Below are 23,174 nucleotides of genomic sequence, written 5' to 3'. Positions count from 1 at the left end.
TCTGACAGCAACACATTGATCCCCTTCCCAATCCTCTACAAATATCACATGGCATTATAAATCTACCCTAGTATGTCTGGGAACACAGTAATGCCCTTGGAGGTGAGACACTTTCACCTTACAATATAGATCAAAGGTTGGATCTTGGAAACAGCTTGTGTCTTTGCCCAAAATGGTAGCACTCGTATCTCTATTAGTGTAATGTTTTCATTAGCATTACGTAGGAAGCCCTGGATTCTTTACTAAGCATGTCATAAGACTCGTCACATATATCACAATTAAAAGAAGGTAAATGTAAGCCTCAATTACCAAGGCTGGAGGAGACATAATATTTAAAACATGCTCACCAACATGTGCAAGCATACATAAATGGCCTTAATCCATACAGATTACCTCACCTGCTCTTAACATGAGAAAACTATTTTTGTCACAGAGGCTGGAGGAAATATCAGGAAGTATTTCTTTAAAGGACAATTCCGGAAAATGAACCTAGGGGTTAATAACATATGTGTACCGAGTCAACCGTTCTCTGGGATCTGTTTTCATGCTAATCGGATGTGTCTCTAGCTTTAAACAAGCTACCGCAAAACCGGTGGTTAGCTGCTGACGCTAGCTTTCGGGGCACAATTTCTACACCACTAACAAGGCTCATAATAGCATAAACGCCATGTAACCAGTAACCAGTAATCAGTAACATGGCTCAAACACGGCGTTTGTGATTCGACTGTCATGACTGTTTTCTAAGATGGCGTCCGAATGTAAACCCGAACGCTACGGTCTTTTTAAACTCTCTTTTTAATAAACTGTCCGTACACTTACAACGTTCTCAATGCTTCAGTTTACATGTAGGGACCCTCATTATGCTACCGTGGAAGTGTGGTGCTATTTTGAGCCTTGTTAGTGGTGTAGAAACAGCAATTTACCATCTGCCCCGAAAGCTAGCAGCTAACCACCGGTTTTGCGGTAGCTTGTTTAAAGCTAGAGACACATCCGATTAGCATGAAAACAGATCCCAGAGAACGGTCGCCTCGGTACACATGTTATTAACCCCTAGGTTCATTTTGCGCCGGAATTGTCCTTTAACAAACAATGAAAAAGACAACAAGACTAGACGAATGCATTAGCCACAGACAGAACTGATCTAAATTTAAATGGTGGCTGGTGTTGACTGCCCTCGCAGGTCTTCCCTATAAAAAGCAGTAAACCTCAAGGAAACATTGAACTTTAATGTTATTGTGCATAGCATTATTCCATACAGTCCCGTGTCAGGTAAGACACCGGTCACTATTGTAAATGGATACTGATTGTAATTTCTGCGTTAGGTTATTGCATAACATCTGGAAGGCAGTAACAATGAATGGACACAATGAAACATAACGAGAGCGTGTCTACGAGACGCTCAGTTATCTACGTTTGACGCTGTAGGTGGAGAAACAAACCACTCGGCTCCTTCAGCTCTTGAAACGTGTCTGCTCACATATGTGGTTGAATTTCCTGAAAGTAAAATAAAAGAAAAGGAAACCACATGAATGAAGTGCTGCATGTAAGAACACAACATAGACGGGTCTTCAAACAGCAGACACGAGGGACTATAGGACCAAGTTTATACAAGGATTCCCTCTAGTGGTTAAATAAGTGAAATACACACATCCCTGACATGTCTGTCTAAAGCAGGGATCTTCAACAGGGGGTCCGCGACCCATAGGGTGTATTTTATGATATTTCAGAGGGCATAGGTCTGTCTGAAATATCATAAAATAAGTAAACAACAACAACTGCTGCTCAGAATCTTTTTGGTTACACTTTACTTGAAGGTATCTACATAAGAGTGACATGACACTATCATGAACATGTCATAAACAAGTCATAAACGTTTATGACATAACGCTTCTTTTAGTAAGTGTCATTCGGTTTTTGCCATGACAAGTTATGGTTATTTTAGGGTTAGGGGTCTTGTGTCATGATATGTCACTCTTATGTAGATACCTTCAAGTAAAGTGTTAACATCTTTTTACAACTGTGTCATTCCTTAAAACATGACATTTAATACATATTAACTTTTATAATTTCATATATATGATGACTAAGTATTGGTAGTTTGTGTTACAGTATTATGCTTTTGAACGGTGCATGCAGGTAGGGCCCACTATTCATTCATTGGTCAGCATTCTTTCTTTAAACTAGAAATGATTGCTACTGATAAACACACAGTATCGTAGAGAAGCAATACAAAATTAGTTGGAGACAGAAGAGCAGCAATCTACTGCGACATTTAAAGATTAATCAAGGAAACAGAGAGGACTCGAGTCACTGATGCAGTTTTATTGTTGTCAGTTGAAACTACAGTTCCACCATATAACCACCAGAGAGCAGATCTGAGACAAAGGCTACGTTCACACCGCAAGTCTTAATGCTTAATTCTGAATTTTTGCTCAGATCCAATTTTTTGTTAGGCTGTTCACATAACCTTTTAAAATGTGGCCTATATCAGATTCCAGTGTGAGCGGTTTGCGGTTTTGAAATGACCCGCATGCGCAAAAGACCAATACCAATGACATCAGACGCAGCACGCTGTTGCACTAAAGTTAGGGAGGTTATGGAGGAAGTAAGCATTTTTGCTTTTATTTCAAATTGTTTGTGTAATGGCAGCCGTAACATTAATGAGCAGGTGCTGAGGAGGAGAAGAATGAAGCTTTAAGGCTCTTCACCTTCCTTTGACACTGCAGCCATGTTCTCCTGCGTCCCCGTTCTTCCATTTGGTTTGCTATGTTTTCAAAGCGGTTACGGTATGATCCTTCTAGTTTTGATTGAATTGAAGTATCTCCCCATACACTAATGAGGTCTAACACCTCCCTCTCCCTCCAGTGACCTGCTCCATCACTCTTCTCCATGTTGTAGGCCTAGTCAAGTTTTTAATGTTACTGTCTGTGTCTAGGGCTAACTCCCGCCGGCGCATAATTGTGACAGATGTAGATTGACGTAAAAGTCTCATCAAATCTGCCTTGGTTGTTCACACTGCGGCCGAATTGAAAAAAATCTGGTGATTCAGGACCACATATGGAAGTGGTCTAAATCTGATTTGAAAAAAAATGCAGTCTGAACGTAGCCTAAATGAGTAATGTGTGTGTAAAAAGACTTACAATGCATGATGCGCCTTGACCTGCGTCCGGCAGTTGCGTCCCCAGTAACAGTCGGGACGAGATGTTACAGTAGCTGAGGAAAGAAAATCAAATAAAGGTGTTACATGGGTATAATAATAATAATAATAATAATAATAATAATAATACATTTTATATAGTGGCTGCCTTCAAGACCCTCAAAGTGATGTTACATCACATAATATCAGTAATAAACATAATAAATGACTAAGCAAAGCACAAGTTAAAATTGGTATGAAATAAGACGCAGTTGGTGCAGGTAAAATGAGTAAGCTAAGTTAAAGAGATGGGTTTTAGGAGCAGTTTTGAATTCAGTCATGGAGTCCATATGACATAAACATGACATAAGTGAAATATTACCCTAAAAACAACAGAAGGCCCTTTTGTGTCCATGTTGTCTAAAATGCTGAAATGGCATTAAAAATGGCACTAAAAAAAGTGATTTTGGTGTGTCAGACCTGGCAGTTCAGATGCAGGGATGTTCTGTCTGTACTTGTAGGCCAGTTCCTTAAACGCTCGCAGGCCGCAGCAGAAACACAGGATGGCGTTTGGAGAGATGCGACAATCTGACACAGTGACATAGTCAACAAGGACAGGATGTTACCACTCTCTTTTTTATACGACAGTCTGAACTTCATAGTCTACAACTTAGTAATGAAAGTGCCTGGTGGGTTTCGCTCTGAAGGCTCACCTGACAGATAGTAGTCTCCCTGCTGCAAGTTCTGCAGAGACTCCTGGAGCAGATCTCTCCATGACTTCCCTCTGGAGGACAGGTAGTTCTGGATGGAAAGATGGAAACACACAAACAGCAGCATCTTAACTTCGCGTACGACGGACATGTACAGTGCTGGAATGTAACTAAGTAACTTACTCATGTACTGTACTAAAGGACAAATACCACTTTCTACTTCTACTCAGCTACATTTCAGAGAGAAATATTGTACTTTTTACTCCACTACATTCATCTGACAGCTTCAGTTACTTTACACATTAAGATTTATGCACACAAAAACACATGTAGTTTAAATACAATGTTTTATTATAATTAACCTACCCAACAGTATAACGGCCTACAAGTTCATCTGAAATGATTAGCTGATTAAACTTAAGTTTATTGACAGAACGGTTTGAATCGTTTCTAAAATGTGAGAATTTTTCTGCGCTGAATACTTTTAATACTCTAAGTACTCCAAGTACATTTTCCTGAGGACACTTACATACTTTTACTTAAAAAGGAAAATTCCGGTCGATTTCAACATGTAGCTATGTTGTTTGTTGTCACGTAGTGCTGTCAGTAGCGAGAAAAACGAAAATCACATTCTTAGCATGGGTTGCAGGTGGAGTCTTCCGTTTGCTGAATGATGATGAAGTTGACATTTTGTAATCTGGAGAGTTTATTTAGTTTAGAGTAGCAAAAGCTGTTTGGTGGGCACACAGATCCAAAGAGTTTTAGAGCATCACAAATGGAAATACTTTGTCCCAGTTAGAATTACACGTGTTATACATACAGTGCTGCTCATGAGTATAGGAACCCATGCTAAAGTTGACTAAAAAGAGGAATAAAAAAAAAAAAAAATCATCTTTTGGAAATTGATCTTAATGCCTTAATTGAAAAACATTAGGAAAAATCCAACCTTTGAGAACACCAATTATTTGTGAATGAATAATGTATTGTAAATAAATAAAATGTTAAAATACAGGGGGCATAAGTAAGATTGGCATGGTTTTATTTCAGTTAGCCTAATAGCTGGTTTGATTTGCATTGAGAGATGATCTTATGGAAAGTACCCCCATGCCAATCTCTAGGTATGGTGAAGGGGATGTGATGATGTGGGGGGGCTATTTTAATTCCAAAGGCCAAGGGAACTTTATCAGGATGCATAGTATCCTGGCTCCATGAAATAACTGGCCTTTAGAAATAAAAACCTGCCTGCCTCTATGGGAATTTAACTTGGGGGTGTACTTACTTATGCCCCCTGTATTTTAAGGAAGAACATTTATTTATTTACGATACATTATTCATTCACAAAGAAAATTGGTGTTCTCAAAGGTTGGATTTTTCCTAATTTTTTCAATTAAGGCATTAAGATCAATTTCCAAAAGGTGATTTTTTTTATTCCTCTAGTCAACTTTAGCAGGGGTTCCTATACTCATGAGCAGCACTGTAGTAAGCTCTACGCCGCTGACTTAAACATGTAATGCATTTTGCCAGTTAGCTCAGTTGGTAGAGCAGGTGCACATATAAAGAGGTTGTATTCCTCAACACAGGAGGTCCAGGGTTTGAGTCCGACTTGGGACAGTTTCCTGAATGTTTTCCCCCCCTCTCTCTCTCCTTTCATATCTGAGCTGTCCTATCCATAAAAATAAAAAAAATATAAAAAAAATAAAAAAAAAAAAAAAAAAACATGTAATGCTAATATACAAATAAATATTCAACAACAAATGATGAACTCCTTGGGATATCGGACATGTACAGATAGTGGTTTTACCTGGAGGATCTCTGATTCATAGTTATTGTTGTTCAGCACACCATCCAGGCATTTGTCTGTCAGATTGAGCTCTGAAAAAAAAGGGAAAAAAAAAAAATAATTGTGGATTGGAACTGTGAAACATTTGCTACAACACATAAAATGAACTTTGCACGGCAGCTGTATTCTGGCCATATCACGAGATCACCTATCACTCAAAAATCCACCTTGTCAGGCTCCAACCTAACGCGTTTGTGTCCGGACTACCAGCTTTCCGTGCCAATCGGCGTCCTGCGAGGAGCTACTGGCAGCTACGGGCGGGTTTTAGGTGTGTGTGTGACGGCTGAGACTGTTCGGTCAAAACAACAATAGCAGACGTGAGAGACAGATGGTTCATCCAATCACCTGCCAGGTGTTTTTTAAAAAGTGCCTGCCATTTCCCAAACAGTTTCCACTTATGGCTTCTCAGATGGTTCGGTGTTAACAAACCATCTGGTGGGCCAGGTTAACATAAAATAGCAGTACTAATAAATATCAGAGAAAGCTGCACCGCCGTTCATGAATCACCTGTCACAAAAAGGTTGATTGGGTACAGTAAGATGGCGGAGATATTTTGTAATGGTCTTTGAGGCCTTTAGGTAGTAAAAAAATGTCATCTTTACAAATACATGTTATTTTGTATGAAGGGTTTGTTTTGTGCATGGGGAACACATCGCTGTGGTTAATGGTAAATGAAAAGGCACTGAAAGGGAAGAAAGAGGCAAAGATACTCTGAGCAACTAGAGCTGTGTATTGGCAAGAATCTGGCGATAGGATACGTTTCAAAATACATGGGTCACGATTCAATATATTTCGATACTGTGCGTGAGGTATTGGGATTTTTTTAAAGTATAATTTTAGAAAAATTAATATTTAAAAAAAGACATGATGTGCATAAAAGTCAAAGAAGTTTACTTTAGGTAAACAATTCAGTACACAGAAAATCAAACTGCCAGTTTGAGATTGTGGTTCCCAGGTTCTTAGTGAGCTGATGTTTATATTCTAAAGTAGGCCAAAGTTCAGCCATAGCTACGTTGTTAGCTTCTAGCAAAAAGTCAGGCACTGCTAGGCACTGTTAGGCAAGGACACTAGTGGTGTGTCTCAGCATAGCCATCTAGCGGTAGGGGGTTTAAACACAACATAAACGTGAACCACTGTCTTACATGAATATTTTTGCACGTAAACTAAAAAAAAAAAAAAAAACACGATATTGTGTTTTTGAAAATCATTATAGTATTGCTAAATAAAATATCGCGATACCGTGTATCAATTTTTTCTTACACCCCTATGAGCAACAGTTAAAAAAAAAAGAATAGAAGAAATCACCGGTCACTGGTAGAAGAAACTGGAAGCTTAGCATTAACATGTGCAGATTTAAATAGGGACAGGTTCCTGTTTCAGTTTTAAGTGTACAATAAAGCCTATTAAAAAGATGGAATTAACAGGCGTGTTGCTTCAGGTGTTCATTTTAAAATCACTAGAGAATATGAAGCAGAGATGAGACAGAGACAGTAACTATACAGCTACAGGAAGCAAAAAATCATCCCCAAGGAACTACAGAGTCTTTTAGGGAAATTCCTGTTATATTTTTTTTGCTAGCATGAATAGATGTGTCTCATATCCACCATAAAATGATAACGATATTGAGGTTGTTTTGAAACTGAAATACAAGAAAGCTCATTGTGAAAGACAGTAGCCTGAAAGGAAGGCTGGAGCATCCTTGTTCCTGTGTGATAATCATGTATCTTCTAGAACAAAGAAATATGTGTGTGAGAGAAGTGTAATTGGTGGATGCAGCTGGTGGGAAAGGATGAGAAGAGATCAAAGATGACCTCGGGTGAAAGAACAAGGAGGGAAGCGTCAGTGTTTTCCTTCCCGGGTGAAACTTTAATGGCACATGATCCTGTGTTTGTAATTTATAGCCAATCAGAGACTCTGAGGGCCCTATTTTAATGATATAAGTGCACGGCGTGAAGCGCCTGGCGCAGGTGCGTTTAGGGCGTGTCCAAATCCACCTTTGCCAGTTGACGGAGGAAAAATTGGGTCCGTGCACCGGGCGCATGGTTCTACTTAGTGTCTTCATTAATCAGAGGTGTGTTTTGGGCGTAACATGCAATCAACCAATCAGAGATCATCTCCCATTCCCTTTAAAAGCCAGGCGCGTTTGGACCTTGGAGCATTGCTATTATGATGGAGGATTGCCACTGTAATATTTTTTATTTGTAATCTTCTGCATGTGTGTGTGCTGCTGTGCGTCCCTGTGTGTGTAACAAGCATAGTGTGCGCGCGTTGTGCACGAGCCTAGGAGCATTTTACTAATGCTCTGTTAAAATAACAATGAAATGCTGCGTTATTGACTTCAGACCAGGTTTTTGTTGGTCAATGGCGCGATCACTTCCCGTTGCCTCAAGATAGCAATATGCCCAGAATGCACCTGAACACACCTCCCTGTAAGACCAGCACGCCCACCGGCGCACAGATGGGCTCAGGTGCATTTGCTATTTAAATGACGCGGCTGCTGGACGGGAAACTGACAACTGCATCGGTCTTAAACTAGCAAAGACACTTGCGTCGGGCTTTGTGCTGCGCTGCGCCGGGTGCAAGATAGTTCCCTCAGTGTCTTCTGCGTTTTGATTCCTGACCAATCAGAAAAAAACCAATCACTAGGAGGAGCATAGCATGAAAGGTTTAAAAAAAAATATGTTGTCAGAGGAAATATTATTTGTCTGCATTCTGAATCCACACCCTCTGTATTTTCAGATATGTATTATGCTTGACTGCAAATCCAAAATCCAAACACTTTCTACATAAGAAATAGAGTTGCTTTCGTCTGTGTCTGTGTTGACTGTAGGAACACTTTCCCTGTGCTCCAATTCCCATACTACCATACTATTTAGCATGCCAGAAAAAGAGTTATTACGTCTCCAATCCCAATACATATAATGTCTAACAAAAGAAACCTAAAGTTCCAGGATGTCCTACTGCATCCGGTCGGATTTTGCAGTATGCAAGCCAGCACGCTTTTCTGGCCATTCTGACCCACAATCCTTTGAGCAGCATATATGAGCAAGAGGGTTAAAGTTCAAGGTGCTATGTGTTATGAACAGGGTTAAAATGATAGACTCTCCAATTAATATCAATCTTTGTTTGAGTGATGGTTTAATTAAATCCCAAAATCAATTATTATTGTAAACATTAATCTGGTGCATTTAAAAAATATAGTTTAAAAGGTTCCTTCCTTGTTTGTCCAATTTACAACTTAAGTTCTCTGAGAATCTCTTTTATATCCAAGCAAAATTGTAACTGAAATGTTGCTAACCTAATTGAGAATTTAATCGAGTCGGGAAATAATTAGCGATACCTAGTTACAGTATGAGCAAGTAGTATGTCACAATTGTATACTGCATGCAGCAGGTCGTACTTTGTGCTGCAGTACGTACTAAAAGTAAAAAGAAAGAGTATACCTCAACTCAGCCAGTGTCTTGTAACTACATTAATATTACTCAAGGTTGGATATCTCAAATATGTTGCACATTTAGTGTGTACATATAATACTTTGCTTGTTGTTAAAGAAAATAACCTATTTTTATTCTGCTGTGACATCTCTTTCATACAAATTATGAGGGAATATATATATTTTTTTTTCAATCTGCCCAGAACAATATTTTCTGGGAAACCCAGAGTGCTTATAATCAGAGGCTGACAATCATCACAATTACAGATAATGCATTTGGACACTATTTGGGAATCAGCCCCTCCAATTAAAAAGGTGTATACTGTATTACCATCAGCCAAAACAAAATCCCATACTGGTCGAAGCCTTCTACCCAGCAATGAGCCTAACAGCGGAGATCCCCCTGGGGCTGTTTTGCTGATGCAGATACATACCACTGAATCGAGCCAGACAGCCTTGACAGCCAATCCTCTGGCAACCCCAGTACATGTGACAGAAGGGTTGCTGGCACATCACACCTGCCAACACACAGAGCACATCATGCATACAGTTCTTGGTGAAGAATGGGCTTTGGCAACAATTAGTCTCGCATTGCCAGGCCTAACTCCACAGCGCTGTGGAGTAAGGTCTGGCTACACCACACGTACATTCTTGGATAGGAGAAATAGGAGAAAGCTCTGCTAAATGGTTTCAGGAAGGAACTTGTTTTGGTGAAACATTAGCACCCCGCAAAAGAAAACGCCACATACAATATTAAATGAAGTTAACTGTTCACACAGTACAGTGAAGTTAGCTACTTAAATTAGCTGGTTAGGTTGCCTGGGTAGCTCACCTGGTAGAGTGCCCGCCCATATACAAAGGGTTACTCCTCGACGCCGCGGGTTCGACTCCGACCTGCGAACCTTTGCTGCATGTCATTCCCCCTCTCTCTACCCTTTCATGTCTAAGCTGTCCTGTCAAAAATAAAGGCCTAAAATGGCAATAAATTATCTTAAAAAAAAAAAAACATTTATAAAATAAAATAATTAGCTGGATACATGGCTAAACGTCATTTGTTCTTACCAGTGTATCGCCGTGTGTATTTTTTGTCCATAGACTGCCAATCAGTCCCAAAACGACCCAGTTGGAGACTAAATGCTGTAAACATATTCTTTGTAAATCTTTACAACATTCCCTGAAAGAACCAAAGCAGGCCTGCCTTGTTGCATGATCCAAATTTTCTTCAAAACTTGCCATTTTGGGCGCCTGGGTAGCTCACCTGGTAGAGCGGGCGCCCATTTGCAGAGGCTCAGTCCTCGACGCAGCAGCTCAGGGTTCGAGTCCAACCTGCGGCCATTTTCTGCATGTCTTCCCCCTCTCTCTCCCCCCATTCCTGTCTACAGCTGTCCTGTCTATTAAAGGCTAAAAAAAAAAAAATGACAAAGAAAAAACTTGCCATTTTCAGCGTGTACCTGGCTAGCTCGAAGTTTTTGTCGTTTGTTGTCGAACGGAGTTTAAGAACGGCAACACTGTGAATGGCTGGCAGAGTTGTACTTTAACTATCAGCTGATTTTACATGTACTACATACCTCAAAGTATGCATGTAAAATATGTCTTCATACTGAATAGCCTTACATAATTTAAAAGTAACATTGACTGGCTTATATTATCTATGAATTTTAGTTAGTCCCATATTTACTCCATTTCTATTTCACTTTAGTTACAGTTTTCTGAATGACAGTACAATTCTATCAACCATATTCATTTACATCTCTGCAGAGTGACTAACAAGGACCACTCACATTGTTGAGCAATAACCTGCTCGCTGTTTGGCTCGGCCCGTCTGTCTGGCATTGGCTGGAGGCAGCAGTGGCACATGAGATGGAAGCCCTGAGGGAGGCAGCGGTACTCCTGAGGAGCTGCAGACAGGACGGGAGCAGAACAAGTTTTTAGACAGGAGCTAAGACATGATAGGTAGGCGGGAGGATCTTCACAGTTGTGCTTAAGTGGGCTTTCAGATGCTTCTTCCCCACTTCCAGGACACACGGCAAGTTTTGCTTATAGTTTTTGGTATTATAACAGAATGAAGTATCCTGCAATTTGCCATTGAGTGAAAGGTAAACAGTAGTAGTAATATGTTACTTTTTTCAGGTGGTGTATGTAACACAGCGTTCAAAGTTGGCCCCTCCTTCCTGGCTCAACGAGCCAGAAAAAGAGAGAGAAAGACAGAGAGAGAGCAGCGGTGGTCGAGCGAGCTAGAGAGTGAATGAAGAGAGGGAGCGGTGTTAGCAAGAGCAAAGTCGTGAATAAGAGGGGAAAACTATTTTCTGATGGTTTCACAGCGGTTACGTTCTAAAGACACACACACACACACACACACACACACACACACACACACACACACACACACACCCCTTTGGGCTTTAGAACGTAACCGCTATGAAACGACGTGGGAATGAGAACAGGCTTCACGCACTGTAATTGGCTGGGGGTTACACAACAGAGGAAATGCAGGACAGGGTCTCTGCAGATTCAGACACCACGGCTGATACATGATGATTAACAGGGATTATTTTTTACCTACATAAGTCTATACATTGTTTTTTTTAGTAAAAATCCTGCATATTATGCCTTTAACTCTAGATACTGATATTCCCACCTAATCTATACCCATAATCACCTGAGAGGATGTCAAAGGATGTTGAGGGCTGCTCCCCTGTGGGCTTTGCAGACCCCTCCTCAGTTGCTGGTTTGGGTGGAGGAGGTATAGGCGGTGGAGCTGGCAGACGAGGTAGCCAGTAGTTGGAACCTGTAGCAAACATCACCTGACTGACCTCCCTCCTGTAGTCAGGACACTGTCTGCAAATCACTAGAGGCTGACTGGAGACAAAAAAAAAACCATCACATGGAGACGTTATTCACTAAACAAGCAGAAAACATTGACGCCGTTTCCATGTCATTCTTACTTTTCTAGTTTTTGTAATCATTGCCTATGCAACAGAGTATAACAAATATCTAAGAATGTTTCCTACAGTGTTAATTTCATCAACGAAAACTATGACAAAAAAAAATATTTCAACGATCAAAAATAAGATTAAAACTAAATAAAAAGTAACCAATCAAAAACAAGAACTATGACAAAACGTATACATAACAAAACATGTATAGCAGCATCTTTTTTTTTTATTTAATGCAAAGTCTGCGAGCTGCATGCATCTGCAGAATCACACACGGTTATCCTCTAGCTCTTTAAAAGTATCCAATGCCCAAAAATAGCTCTTCAGTTCAGAAGTTGATGAGCAGCTTGACCTGTTGCACTACTGATAATAAGAAGCACTTTGCAATCAGTAATGTTATGTCTCTGTCGGTAATGTTATCCGACGTTAGTGTTTCTTGGAACCAGATTTATGGACTAAATTCATCTACAATCCCACTTAGAGTCAGACGAGATGCAACACCAAAACAGCTGGGACAAACTACAAAAACATGCAGGCAGCATGCTGACATTTATTAAAAAGGTAAGCTGATGTGACTTTATCAAGGGCTATGGATATTAACCTCCGCCAAGGAAGAAAAGGAAGGAAGGAAGGAAGGGAGTCTGTCAGTCAGTAGGATTACATAAAAACTCCTGGCCCGATTTTCATGAAACTTGGTGGAAGGGTGAAGCACGGGCCAAAGAAGAACCTTAACAATTTTGTAGCGGATCCGAATCACCGGGTGGAAACACAAATTATTTAAATTGCGGGATAGGGCATGTGTGTCTGAATAAGTGGAAAAATGAGTTACGGAATGGGTACATTCACGTGAACCATGCCCATTTAAGATGGAACATTAACATTGTGAGATAGGGCATGCCTTGGCGGAGGTCTGCGCTCTCCGAGTATCCTTCTGTTTGCTTCTGAATGATTGACTGCTCTGCAGTGGAGAGAACACATAGCTGTGGTAATGGAACCACAGAGAGGGAGCAGATTTACTGAGGAAGGTCTGTTGTATTCCTGCAGAGCAGAGGGACACGGACACTGTGTGTAGGAACAAGAAAACAGTGCCTAGAAAATTAGACTAATACTATTTTTCATCACAATTAGTGTGTATATTTTTTAAATGCAGGAAAACCAGCTAAAAATAAGCGATGGACTCCTTTCCTATTGCTAGTGGACAAGTATGCCTTTCTGTTTTTTGTTGTCAAGTTCGATCTCATGAACACACTGGGAAACAGGGTTGCTGAAATGCAAAAATCAAATTACTAAATTTTGACTAATACTAAAATACATTTTCATCAAAAGACCAAGACTAAAAAATAAAACAAAATTAAAGTCAGGTGCCAAAATAACCACTGGATTGGTCCAAATACAAACAACCAGACCTTACCCAATGTCTGAGGAGTCACTGTCATTGTCAGAGAGCTCAAAGAGGTAATCGGAACTGCCCTCCTCATCTGAGAAAGAGCGCTCCACTTTTGGTTGCAACATGTCCTGAGTTATCTTGTTACGGCTGTCCATGCTCTTCAGGTCCTCATCACTGCGGCACTTTTCTGTGGGACAGAAAGGGACATGCAAACATATACAAAGTCAATATCTAATAAGAACTTTTTTGGGAATGTGTACCAGTTTGGAAACTATACAAAAAGGTAAGCAGGTCTTCCTTCGCTCTTGTTGGAATCTCTATTATGTCAGCTTTGGTAGAAAAACCTCCACCACAGCTGCATTTTGCTGACACAATGTTTTAAATGTGTGTTGTGTAAGGCTATCTACAACCTTTTCAGTTAAAGACAATAAAAGGTGCTGGCATTTGGAATTAAATAATGTGCCATGATTAAAAGACGCTGTCAAAATGGTCTTTATCTGTGCAAACCTGGGTGCTGGATGAGGTAGGCCTCCACCAGGTTGTTGAGGATGTGGTTCTTACGAATCCTCTCCACAGGGCAGCGGCAGGTGGGGCAAAGAGACGAACGCTCCATCCAGCCCGAGTAGCAGGCGGCACAGAAGACATGCATGCAAGGCTGCAAGCTAAAGCAAAAAACATGAGACTTAGAATTAAACTAACTATTGGCATTTGGTGACATGCTGCATGCATGTAAAGTGCCTTCCAAGCCCCCCAACCTTGGTTGCCTGTGCAGATGCCAGGGTCCTTGAGAGCTTACCTGACACAGTCATGCAGTAGGTCCTGGCAAATAACACACGTCAGGCTCTCCTCCATCTTGTCTGTCTTAGTCCCTTCCACTGGCAGTTTAGACAAATGACTTCCCTTAGTTGACCCGACTACTTCTGTGCTGGAGGTGTGTGGCAAGTCCAAATCATAATCTTTATCTGTAAACACAATAACTGTAGATTACATGTTGCACTGAGTCATAGGTTTTTGGCAGTTGTCTGGTTTGGCTTACAAAAACCTTCCAGGCTGGGCTTGAGGATGAAAAGATGTGTTTGGGGTAACAAAAAGAGAGGATTTCTGCACGTGACGCTATTTAACAATACACTTTTTTTTTTCTTCTTTTTTTTTTTATAAATAGTATCGGTTCAGGCACTGGCACCGTTTTAAAAGTATCGCTTTAGCACCAACGATACCCAACCCTACTCCTCCCACCTGAGCACTGTGGCTCTGCACTAAAAATACCACACAGACAGGCCAAGCAAATCTCAACAGTCAGAGCGCTGCTTGCGCTGGTCGCTGTGCTGCCTAGAAAATAGAGCCCCAAATCTAATGTGAGGAATCAAAGAAAACCAGGTTAATCTCCAAGTAAAAAGTATTTACCGTGACCAGTTTTCCTCCTCTTGCTTTCTGGCTCCATGTTGTCCACGTCTTTTTCCTCTGCTGGGGCAGCATCTTTAGCTGGGCCTGATTACATGGAGGAACAGACCTGGGTCAAACAATGTTAATACTATCAACGGCTCGTGTTGACGTATGTAAACGACCGAAGAATTCAGTCGAAAAGGTTAAGACTCATATACAAGCTTCACTGTGGAGGAGTGGGTTGTACAAAAGGTGCTACTTCGGTAGTGTGGAAGGGGTTTGATGACATCACCTTCAGAAGCGCTACAACACACAACTAAAAAGGACACTTACTCTATCAGCTAGTAAGTACATTGACCACGAAACAAGTCACAAGAGACTGATCTTAGTTGAATAAATCATACGTCACTTTGAGGGTAATTACAACAACCTTTTGGAATGGCTCAGTTAAGGTGTTCAGCATAAGTGAATACACCCATGCTAAAGTTGACTAAAAAGAGGAATAAAAAAAAAAGAAAAATATCATCTTTTGGAAATTGATCTTAATGCCTTAATAAAAAAAAAAAAGAGGAAAATCCAACCTTTAAGGTTTTAAGGCCAATTTTCTTTGTGAATGAATAATGTATCATAAATAAATAAATGTTCTTCCTTAAAATACAGGGGGCATAAGTCAGTACACCCCTATGTTAAATTCCCATAGAGGCAGGCAGGTTTTTATTTCTAAAGGCCAGTTATTTCATGGAGCCAGGATACTATGCATCCTGATAAAGTTCCCTTGGCCTTTGGAATTAAAATAGCCCCCCCACATCATCACATCCCCTTCACCATACCTAGAGATTGGCATGGTTTTATTTCAGTTAGCCTAATAGCTGGTTTGATTTGCATTGAGAGATGATCTTATGGAAAGTACCCCACGCCAATCTCTAGGTATGGTGAAGGGTATGTGATGATGTGGGGGGGCTATTTTAATTCTAAAGGCCAAGGGAACTTTGTCAGGATGCATAGTATCCTGGATCATCATTGGGGGGAGTCAACGCACATAGCAGATGAAAGCAGACTGGCTGAAGATAGTGTGATAATCTCCAGCTGGACACGTTTTGGCCACCACAATCTGAGTTTAAGTATCGATCAGCTGCCGTCAGCACGTCTGTTTCCATCAATGACTTTGATCAGAGAGTTCTTTATTTACACATCCTGTGAATCCTCCATCTCTCACACAGACACGATACAGGGGGTGGCTGGATAACTGTAACCACACAGGCTGAAAAGGAAATTAAAGTTAAATTATTATTACAATTCTATTTTAATAAATACTCTGCAACATCAAGATGTTATTTTTTTTGGACGTATTGAACAAACCCAACTTTAGACAATCAAAATAAACTACCTTTGGGTTAATCTAACATAGCGTATACTGTAGTGCCTCTAAAGAAATAGTTTGACATTTTGGGAAACATGCTCATGCGCTCTCTTTGTGAGAAGACCATTAACACTCTCACAGTCTATATCGATTTGTGAGGACTATGGTTAACTGCTCCTCAGATCTCTGCAGGGTAAATCCAGACAGCTAGCTAGAATATCTGTCCAATCTGAGTTTTGTGTTGCACGACTAAAACAACCTTTTGAACGTACACATGTTCCACCAAAACAAGTTCCTTCCTGAGGCTATTTTGCAGAGGTACTGTTATTGAGTCCGAGGCTTAGCGCGGCCCAAGATGATTGTGATTGGTTTAAAGAAATGCCAATAAACCAGAGCACGTTTTTCTCCCATCCCAGAATGCTGTGTGGACTAGCCAGACCCTCCTCTGCAGTGCTGTGGAGGAAGGTCTGGCAATGCGAGACTAACACTCTCATATCTTAGGCTAGCTTGGCTGCGTCCAAAAGGTTCACAAACAGTGTAAAGACAACGTGTTGTGATTTTATGGGGGGCCAGATATATGTGACTCCCGGAGTCTTGTCATCACAATGACGTTATCAGGCAATGTAGGGGGAAAGTACACTCTTATTGTGAATACTTACTATACTAATACTCTTAAATACGGTTTTGTTTAGTCCTGTAATGTCTGTCAAGTAATCAATTAATCAGACAAATGTAACTTCACTTTATAATCACACCGTGGGATCCAGACCCATATACAGGTCCACGCTCACTTTTCTATCCAGTTATGTACGTTTAGCAAGATTCCCTATCAATCACGTATCAATATGGTTGCTCATTAAATACACATTGTGGTCATGTTGCAATTTAGCAGACTTGAAGAGGGAACTTATCTCTCTGTGTAGGGAGACTCGCAGGTTAAAAGTAGAGCTGTCAAATTAATCAAATTTTGATTTTGGCTCCTAACGATCACAAAAACAATATAATCGAGAAAAAGAAATTAATGTTTTGCACAATACGTTTTGCAAGTAAACTCTTATTTTGTCTTGTGTCCTGAAGAGGAATTTCAACGGGAAAAGTAGTAAGGGAGATTTCACAGTTCTAGGTGTTTTCACCCGTTTCCCTGTTTTTAAGTTAATTAAATGCAACATCTTTCCAAAATTCAATGAATGATCGTGTTAAATAATCGCGATTTCAATATTGAACAAAATAATTGTGATTATGATTTCCCCCCCCCCATAATCAAGCAGCCCTAGTTAAAAGCTATTCGTAGTTTGAACAATGATGAAGTAAGGGAGATGTGAGTGAGCCAAAACAGGAAAGTTAGAAAAGCCAATGTGCATCCTGTCAGAGAGCGGAGGGGTCCTCTCTTCGAGACAAAGACACTAGACCTAATCTCCAGAAATAGCTGAAATGAAGTGTGACCATTTAAAGTACAACACCTGTGACTAATGCACGTAAGAACCTAACAAACAATAAAACTAGCAGGGTCACGAAGCCCTGGGCACAATTCAGAAAGGGAAGAAGTGGAGATGGGGAGAAATGATTGGATATAAATATTTTATCTGTTCAAAGTCATCTTTAGATGTAAAGAAGCATTGTGTAGACTCTGGGAAGCCAAGAAACCAGAACACCCCCACAGAGCACTCATCCCACCAAAGGAATCAAACTGTACTCTCTGTGTGTGTGTGTGTGTGTGTGTGTGTGTGTGTGTATATATATATAAACAAAGATTAACAAATCGTTCATAAATTATACATTTTATAAATACTATTTAAGTAGGTTATATTTTTTTTATTCGGCATTTATATATATATATATATATATATATATATATATATATGTATATATATATATATGTTTGTACATTCTTTCCCGTGTATATTTTTTTAATCGTTGTTCTTGTATTCTATCCTATTTATTATTTATTGTATATTCTGTATGTGTGCTGTGTGTCTTATATTTGTTGCTGTAGCACTGAAATTTCCAAAGTTGGAATCATATAAAGTCTATCTAATCTAATTTGTACATTAATGGCCGTATCTACCATTAAGGACATCAACGTTCGGACCACAGTATTAAGAACACTGATTTAACTGCATCAAATAAACTTGTACAGCGCCAAGATAGGACTTGTTCCTCTGTCTGCCATCATCACCGTCATCGCTTGTGGGTGGGGGGTGACTGAGTAGGCGGTGAAGCGATTATCTCGTCCTAACTATACGATCTTCGGTCAACGTGGTGGTTTTTGGGTATAGTTTCAACTAGTTTAGCATCTGAAGCTACTGTTTTACCATAGCTGCTTTTCATATGTGCATACTTAGATCAGGGATATTAAAAAAAAAAAAAAAAGGTTTATTATGTATGGCTAAAATCCTGGATACGGGCCTGTGTACATTCATAAAACTTCACAAAGTAAATGTATTAAAGTGTAATGCAGTGTTTTCCCTAGCTCTGTGGAAGACTTAGGTGCGCATATTTGGCGTGGGGTTTAGGTGTTTTTCCTCAAGGGAATGTTAAAAAAATGCAACTTCCCCATGCATTTTGTGTCTCGTTGTGGGTTTTTGCATCTCTTTGTAGTCATGTTGTGCCATTTTTGTTTTCTTTGGGGTTGTTTTGGGTCTCTGTGGTCCATGTGGTGTCACTTTGTAGTCGGTTTGTGGTAGTTTTGCGTCTCTTTTTCACATCATTTTGGACCGTTATTATTACCATATCTGTCTAAAATGTTGGAAAAGCTAAAGCAGATAATACATAACTCTTAAAAGCATCCCTCTTCAGCAGTGTGTTTGCAGAGAACATACCCGAGGCGGGGCAGGCTGTGGTTGCCACGAGACCAGAAGTGGAAGGACTCCCAATACAGAAGTGGGAAGTGGAGGTGGAGGGCTGAGGTTCCTCCCTAGTTGGATCCCGAGGAGCCTTTGTGAGCATTACAGGCTCCACAGAAAGTGACATCTCTGAAGGGGGAACAGGAGCAGGACTGCAGGCTGCCCTCTCCATGTCTGAAGTTTAGATACAGGGTGGCAGTTAGTAGTGAGCCACAATACAGCGGTGGACTAAAAGTGGGTACATTTCGACGGAGGAGTTGTGGGGAACTACCTGGCTACTTACCGTAACTGTGTTGTGAAATAGCTTGCTCTGTTTTGATTGAGTGGTAAACATAGGCAATGTCTACAGGGTGACAAGAGAAGATGTTATCCCTCTCTCCTTCTTATAAATGCATATAAACATTATTCTCATGGCTAACAAAATGAACAACTCACTTTGTTCTGGCTCACTTTTCCTGTATACAAAGTAGATGACATCGCCGTTCTGCAGCATGTGAGTTTGCTTCCTGACCAGTTTGGACATGTTGATCACCGTGCCATTAGTGCTACAGAAAAACAAACGTGCAATTGGATGCATCACTGTAAGTTTTTCGAGTGTTTGCTTTACGAAAGGACAACTTTCAAATCACACATAACTTAAACAGCTGTAAAAAAAAAAAAAAAAAGTCTCTCTTTCAAACACATTTTTTTTCTCCAACATATGGTTTGTTTAGTTTAATATCTAGTACCTCATGTCTTCAAGCCACACCAGCCCTGAGCTTTCATCTTGCACAATCTTGCAGTGCTCCCCTGAGACCAGTTTGTTGGCTGGGAAGGAGAGATAACATCCTGGCAACAAAATAATAAAAACATAATGAAACAGAGTAGACATGATATAGATTACTTGGGCAATCTAAGAACAAAGATTTTTTCATCTTTTTGGTGCTCCTTTTGGGGGAGTATAATGGGTATCTGTTAGAGAGTATGAGAACACATGTATTCATATAAATGTCTTTTTTTTCCCCCTCTGAACATTCCAAAACAAATTCTCAGCAATTCTGGCTGATATCTACAGCATATCATTTAAAATAAACACCTTAAAAATTCACCTTCATTCTATTGAGATTAACCTCAGATTGTGTTGCGTGGACATTTTATTTTAAGCCTTTTATTGTACAGACATAAACTAACCAATTAAGGCTAGTCAATTTGCATTGCAAAAAAAGTAGACAACAAAGCAGAGACAGGGGCAAATATAGGCCTAACCTTTTCTTAAGCAAAAACCCATACAAAAAAATCTACTTAATATTCTGCACACATGTTCTCAATGGACGCCTTTTGTTATCATCACAAGGGGCTGTCTAAGTTTGGCGCACTAAAGAAGGCTTTGTGTTTTCAAGGGGGAGGTTTTTAAAGGCTCCAGACACTGACAGCAATGTCTATGCTACACAGACAGGACTGTCTTTTGTTAATAGGCATCAGCACATTTAGGAGCTTTTTAAAGCAGGGTAAAATATGTTAACAAAGTTTTAAGAAATAGGATTTCACTCCATAATGCATACATATAGAAATTAACATACCTTTCTTTCTGCCAACTGTGCATTCTCTGTTGAAAAGCAGGACAGTTTCACTGGAGTCAACTTTGACTAGCTTTCCCCATGGTCGTCCTCTCTGATAACTGTCCATCTCCCAATGCTTTTTCTACAAGAAATTATGAGAAGTTTGGTTTTACTTCAGTGGAATTTTTTTATAGACTTAGGCACGTGGTAGCATAGAGAAAGTGAAAATAAACATCAGGGTGACGTTTTGTGTAACGTTATGTTGGTGAAATCGAAACCTGCTGAGACATTTTATTAAGTCAGTTACGTCCTATTCATTGCGAACCAGATGGGTTCTGATGTCAGAAGCCGAATTAGGTTAAACATATTTAAAGACACTCACGTTTTCGGCAGACATATTCTTATAAAACAGGATATACATTATGTTTAGTATGAATAAACGCATCTATTCTTCATTTCGGCATTCATCCAAGATAGCCTATAACTTGCACTTGTACACAATACGATTTCAACCTAAGGAACTGTTTAGTTTTTAAGTCCCACAGTTCTCTTAAGCATGATCACAAACCGTAATCATATTGAGTAACGTTAGCCAGTTATGGGTTTGAATTTGAGTTTAAATCCAGTGCTGTTGGATTTATCATGTTTTATGTAAGCCGAATTCACAAGCGAACTTAAACGATTCCTAAAACATTATGAGCAACGTTAAGATAGATATGCACATTGCCAAATAAGCAAAGCTTTATTAAACTGAAAGAGTTTCTCATCAAGTTTGGTAAGAAATCTGTTAACGAGACCTAACGTTAGCTAAGCTTGTGCTCTTCTGTGCTTCCTAGCTATTTCGCTATTAGCTAACTTTGTTGCGTGACAAACTGAAACAAACGTTAAAAGTTATTTCAATCATCAACTATCAATTTAACACAATTTTTCATAATCCAAATGCTGTGTGGGTTATCATCACACCTAACGTGAACAACACAAAACTTCGTTCAATAACAACACTAAAAGCTAACGCGATTGCTAACATTAGCAGCCAAGCAAACTGTGTATCCAAGAGAAACATCGCATTACTGCAACAACCAGAGATGCCCGTAACGTCCCACTTATCTCGTGTCTGAAACGGTTACTTTACCGTCAAAAGCTTAGTTCGTTGTCCCAGTTGCTCTGTATAAAGACGCTTCTTCTCCTCATATTCCAGCTAGGACCAGGATGCACTTCCTGCCAAGCTCTGGGTTGATATTATGCAGTCATCAGCTGATGGAGGAGGGGCTGTTTGGGTTTTTGTGTGTGTATATATATATATATATATATATATATATATATATATATATATATATATATATATATATATATATATATATATATGTATATGTGTGTGTGTGTGTGTGTGTGTGTGTGTGTGTGTGTGTGTGTGTCTGTCCTGAGGTGCCTGCAAAAAGCAGGTAGGGTTAACCTTTGTGTTGGCTTCCCGTCGACTATGCAACTTTTTTAGTTTTTCTGGGTCAAAATATGAAAATCACTGATGTTTTTGAAGCTTTCCTCAATGTTTTTGTCACTTTTACCGATGTTTTTCCAACGTTATTTTATCAATTCTTTTCTTCAAATGCTATAAAATTGAATTAAACTCCCAAATTTAAATGAAAGTAGTGAACTGATCATTTATTTTACGTTGTATGGAACCATGCACGGTACTTCTTTTTGACAAGATTGGTTGAAAGAAAACCAAAATTTCTGATATAGAATCTTTTTGAAAATGGGTCAGATTTGACCCGAGGACACCAGGAGGGTTAATACAAGTGTCACATGCTGAATTGAATTTAAAACTTCCTTTGCCCAGAATAATATATACAGTATCTCAAATGCATGCACAAATTACTACTATTGTACACAGTTTTTTTTATTTTAGTAAAAGTAGCCTGCTAATACCACACTGCAAAAATACATATATATATATATATATATATATATATATATATATATATATATGTATGTTTTTACAGTGTATATATATATATATATATATACATATACTACCAGTCAAAAGTTTGGGGTCACTTAGAAATTTCCATTCTACCCAATGTAATCTGTGCAGTTTTCAGATTACATTATGTAAATGAATGGTTGCTGATAATGGGCAATGTAGATATTGCATTAAAGATCAGCCACTTCTTTTTGCAATTATATAAACACATAATGTAATCTGAAAACTGCTGCCCTGATTAAAAAAAACAATGCAACTGATCTCAGCGGTATTCTGTCTGGAATGGAGTGGAATGGAAAGTGTCCCCCATCTTTTGACCAGTAGTGGTGTGTATATATATATATATAGCATATACCTGCATTGAAAATGTTTCTTCAGTAAAAGTAAGTAGGCTAAGGATAATCAGGAAGATAAAAGTAAAAGCACTCAATGCAGAAAAATGTCCCCTGTAACTGTTATACTATTGTGTATTATATTATTACTGATACATTCATGTAAAAGCAGTTTTACTGTTATAGTTTTTTTGAGGTGGAGCTCATTTGTAACTATTTTTGCATCAAGGACTGCAAGTGCAACTAATGATTTTTTTCGTTATGGATTAATGTGCTGATTATTTTCTCGATTAAT

The 23,174-nt window shown here is 39.4% G+C and overlaps 1 protein-coding gene across 3 annotated transcripts; it reads right to left on the bottom strand.

Moving 5' to 3' along the window:
• Window positions 1–1,206: 1,206 nt before the first annotated feature.
• Window positions 1,207–21,813, bottom strand: chfr (checkpoint with forkhead and ring finger domains, E3 ubiquitin protein ligase). 3 transcript variants are annotated; one of them, XM_078250019.1, is made up of 19 exons: window positions 21,699–21,811; window positions 20,588–20,708; window positions 19,757–19,856; window positions 19,464–19,573; window positions 19,312–19,371; window positions 19,005–19,202; window positions 16,015–16,086; window positions 14,847–14,930; window positions 14,239–14,404; window positions 13,950–14,104; window positions 13,467–13,629; window positions 11,779–11,978; window positions 10,901–11,017; window positions 9,554–9,637; window positions 5,648–5,718; window positions 3,850–3,937; window positions 3,617–3,724; window positions 3,141–3,213; window positions 1,207–1,494 (listed from the first exon to the last, which is right to left on the bottom strand). In XM_078250019.1, the coding sequence occupies exons 2-19, from the start codon at window positions 20,691–20,693 to the stop codon at window positions 1,452–1,454; spliced, it is 1,998 nt and encodes a 665-aa protein (XP_078106145.1). In that variant the 5' UTR covers window positions 20,694–20,708; window positions 21,699–21,811; the 3' UTR covers window positions 1,207–1,451. The 3 variants fall into 3 exon arrangements, with proteins under 3 accessions (XP_078106145.1, XP_078106146.1, XP_078106147.1); XM_078250020.1 differs by lacking the exon at window positions 16,015–16,086 and having other exon boundaries at window positions 21,699–21,810; XM_078250021.1 differs by lacking the exons at window positions 1,207–1,494; window positions 3,141–3,213; window positions 3,617–3,724; window positions 3,850–3,937; window positions 5,648–5,718 and adding an exon at window positions 10,378–10,520 and having other exon boundaries at window positions 21,699–21,813.
• Between the last annotated feature and the right edge of the window lie 1,361 nt (window positions 21,814–23,174).

The sequence above is a fragment of the Sander vitreus genome, chromosome 5 (assembly GCF_031162955.1).
Source record: "Sander vitreus isolate 19-12246 chromosome 5, sanVit1, whole genome shotgun sequence".
Classification (NCBI taxonomy): domain Eukaryota; kingdom Metazoa; phylum Chordata; class Actinopteri; order Perciformes; family Percidae; genus Sander; species Sander vitreus.
Note: the sequence above shows the minus strand (reverse complement) of the source record. Positions and strands in the feature narration are given on the sequence as shown.

Coding starts and splice junctions, on each gene's coding strand:
- chfr (XM_078250019.1), bottom strand. CDS start 20,693: ATGGACAGTTATCAGAGAGGACGACCATGGGGAAAGCTAGTCAAAGTT. Junction 5,719..9,553: donor CTGTCTGGCTCGATTCAGTG/GTATGTATCTGC, acceptor CTTTTTTTTCAG/AGCTCAATCTGACAGACAAA. Junction 3,214..3,616: donor CCCTGCATCTGAACTGCCAG/GTCTGACACACC, acceptor TTCTTTCCTCAG/CTACTGTAACATCTCGTCCC.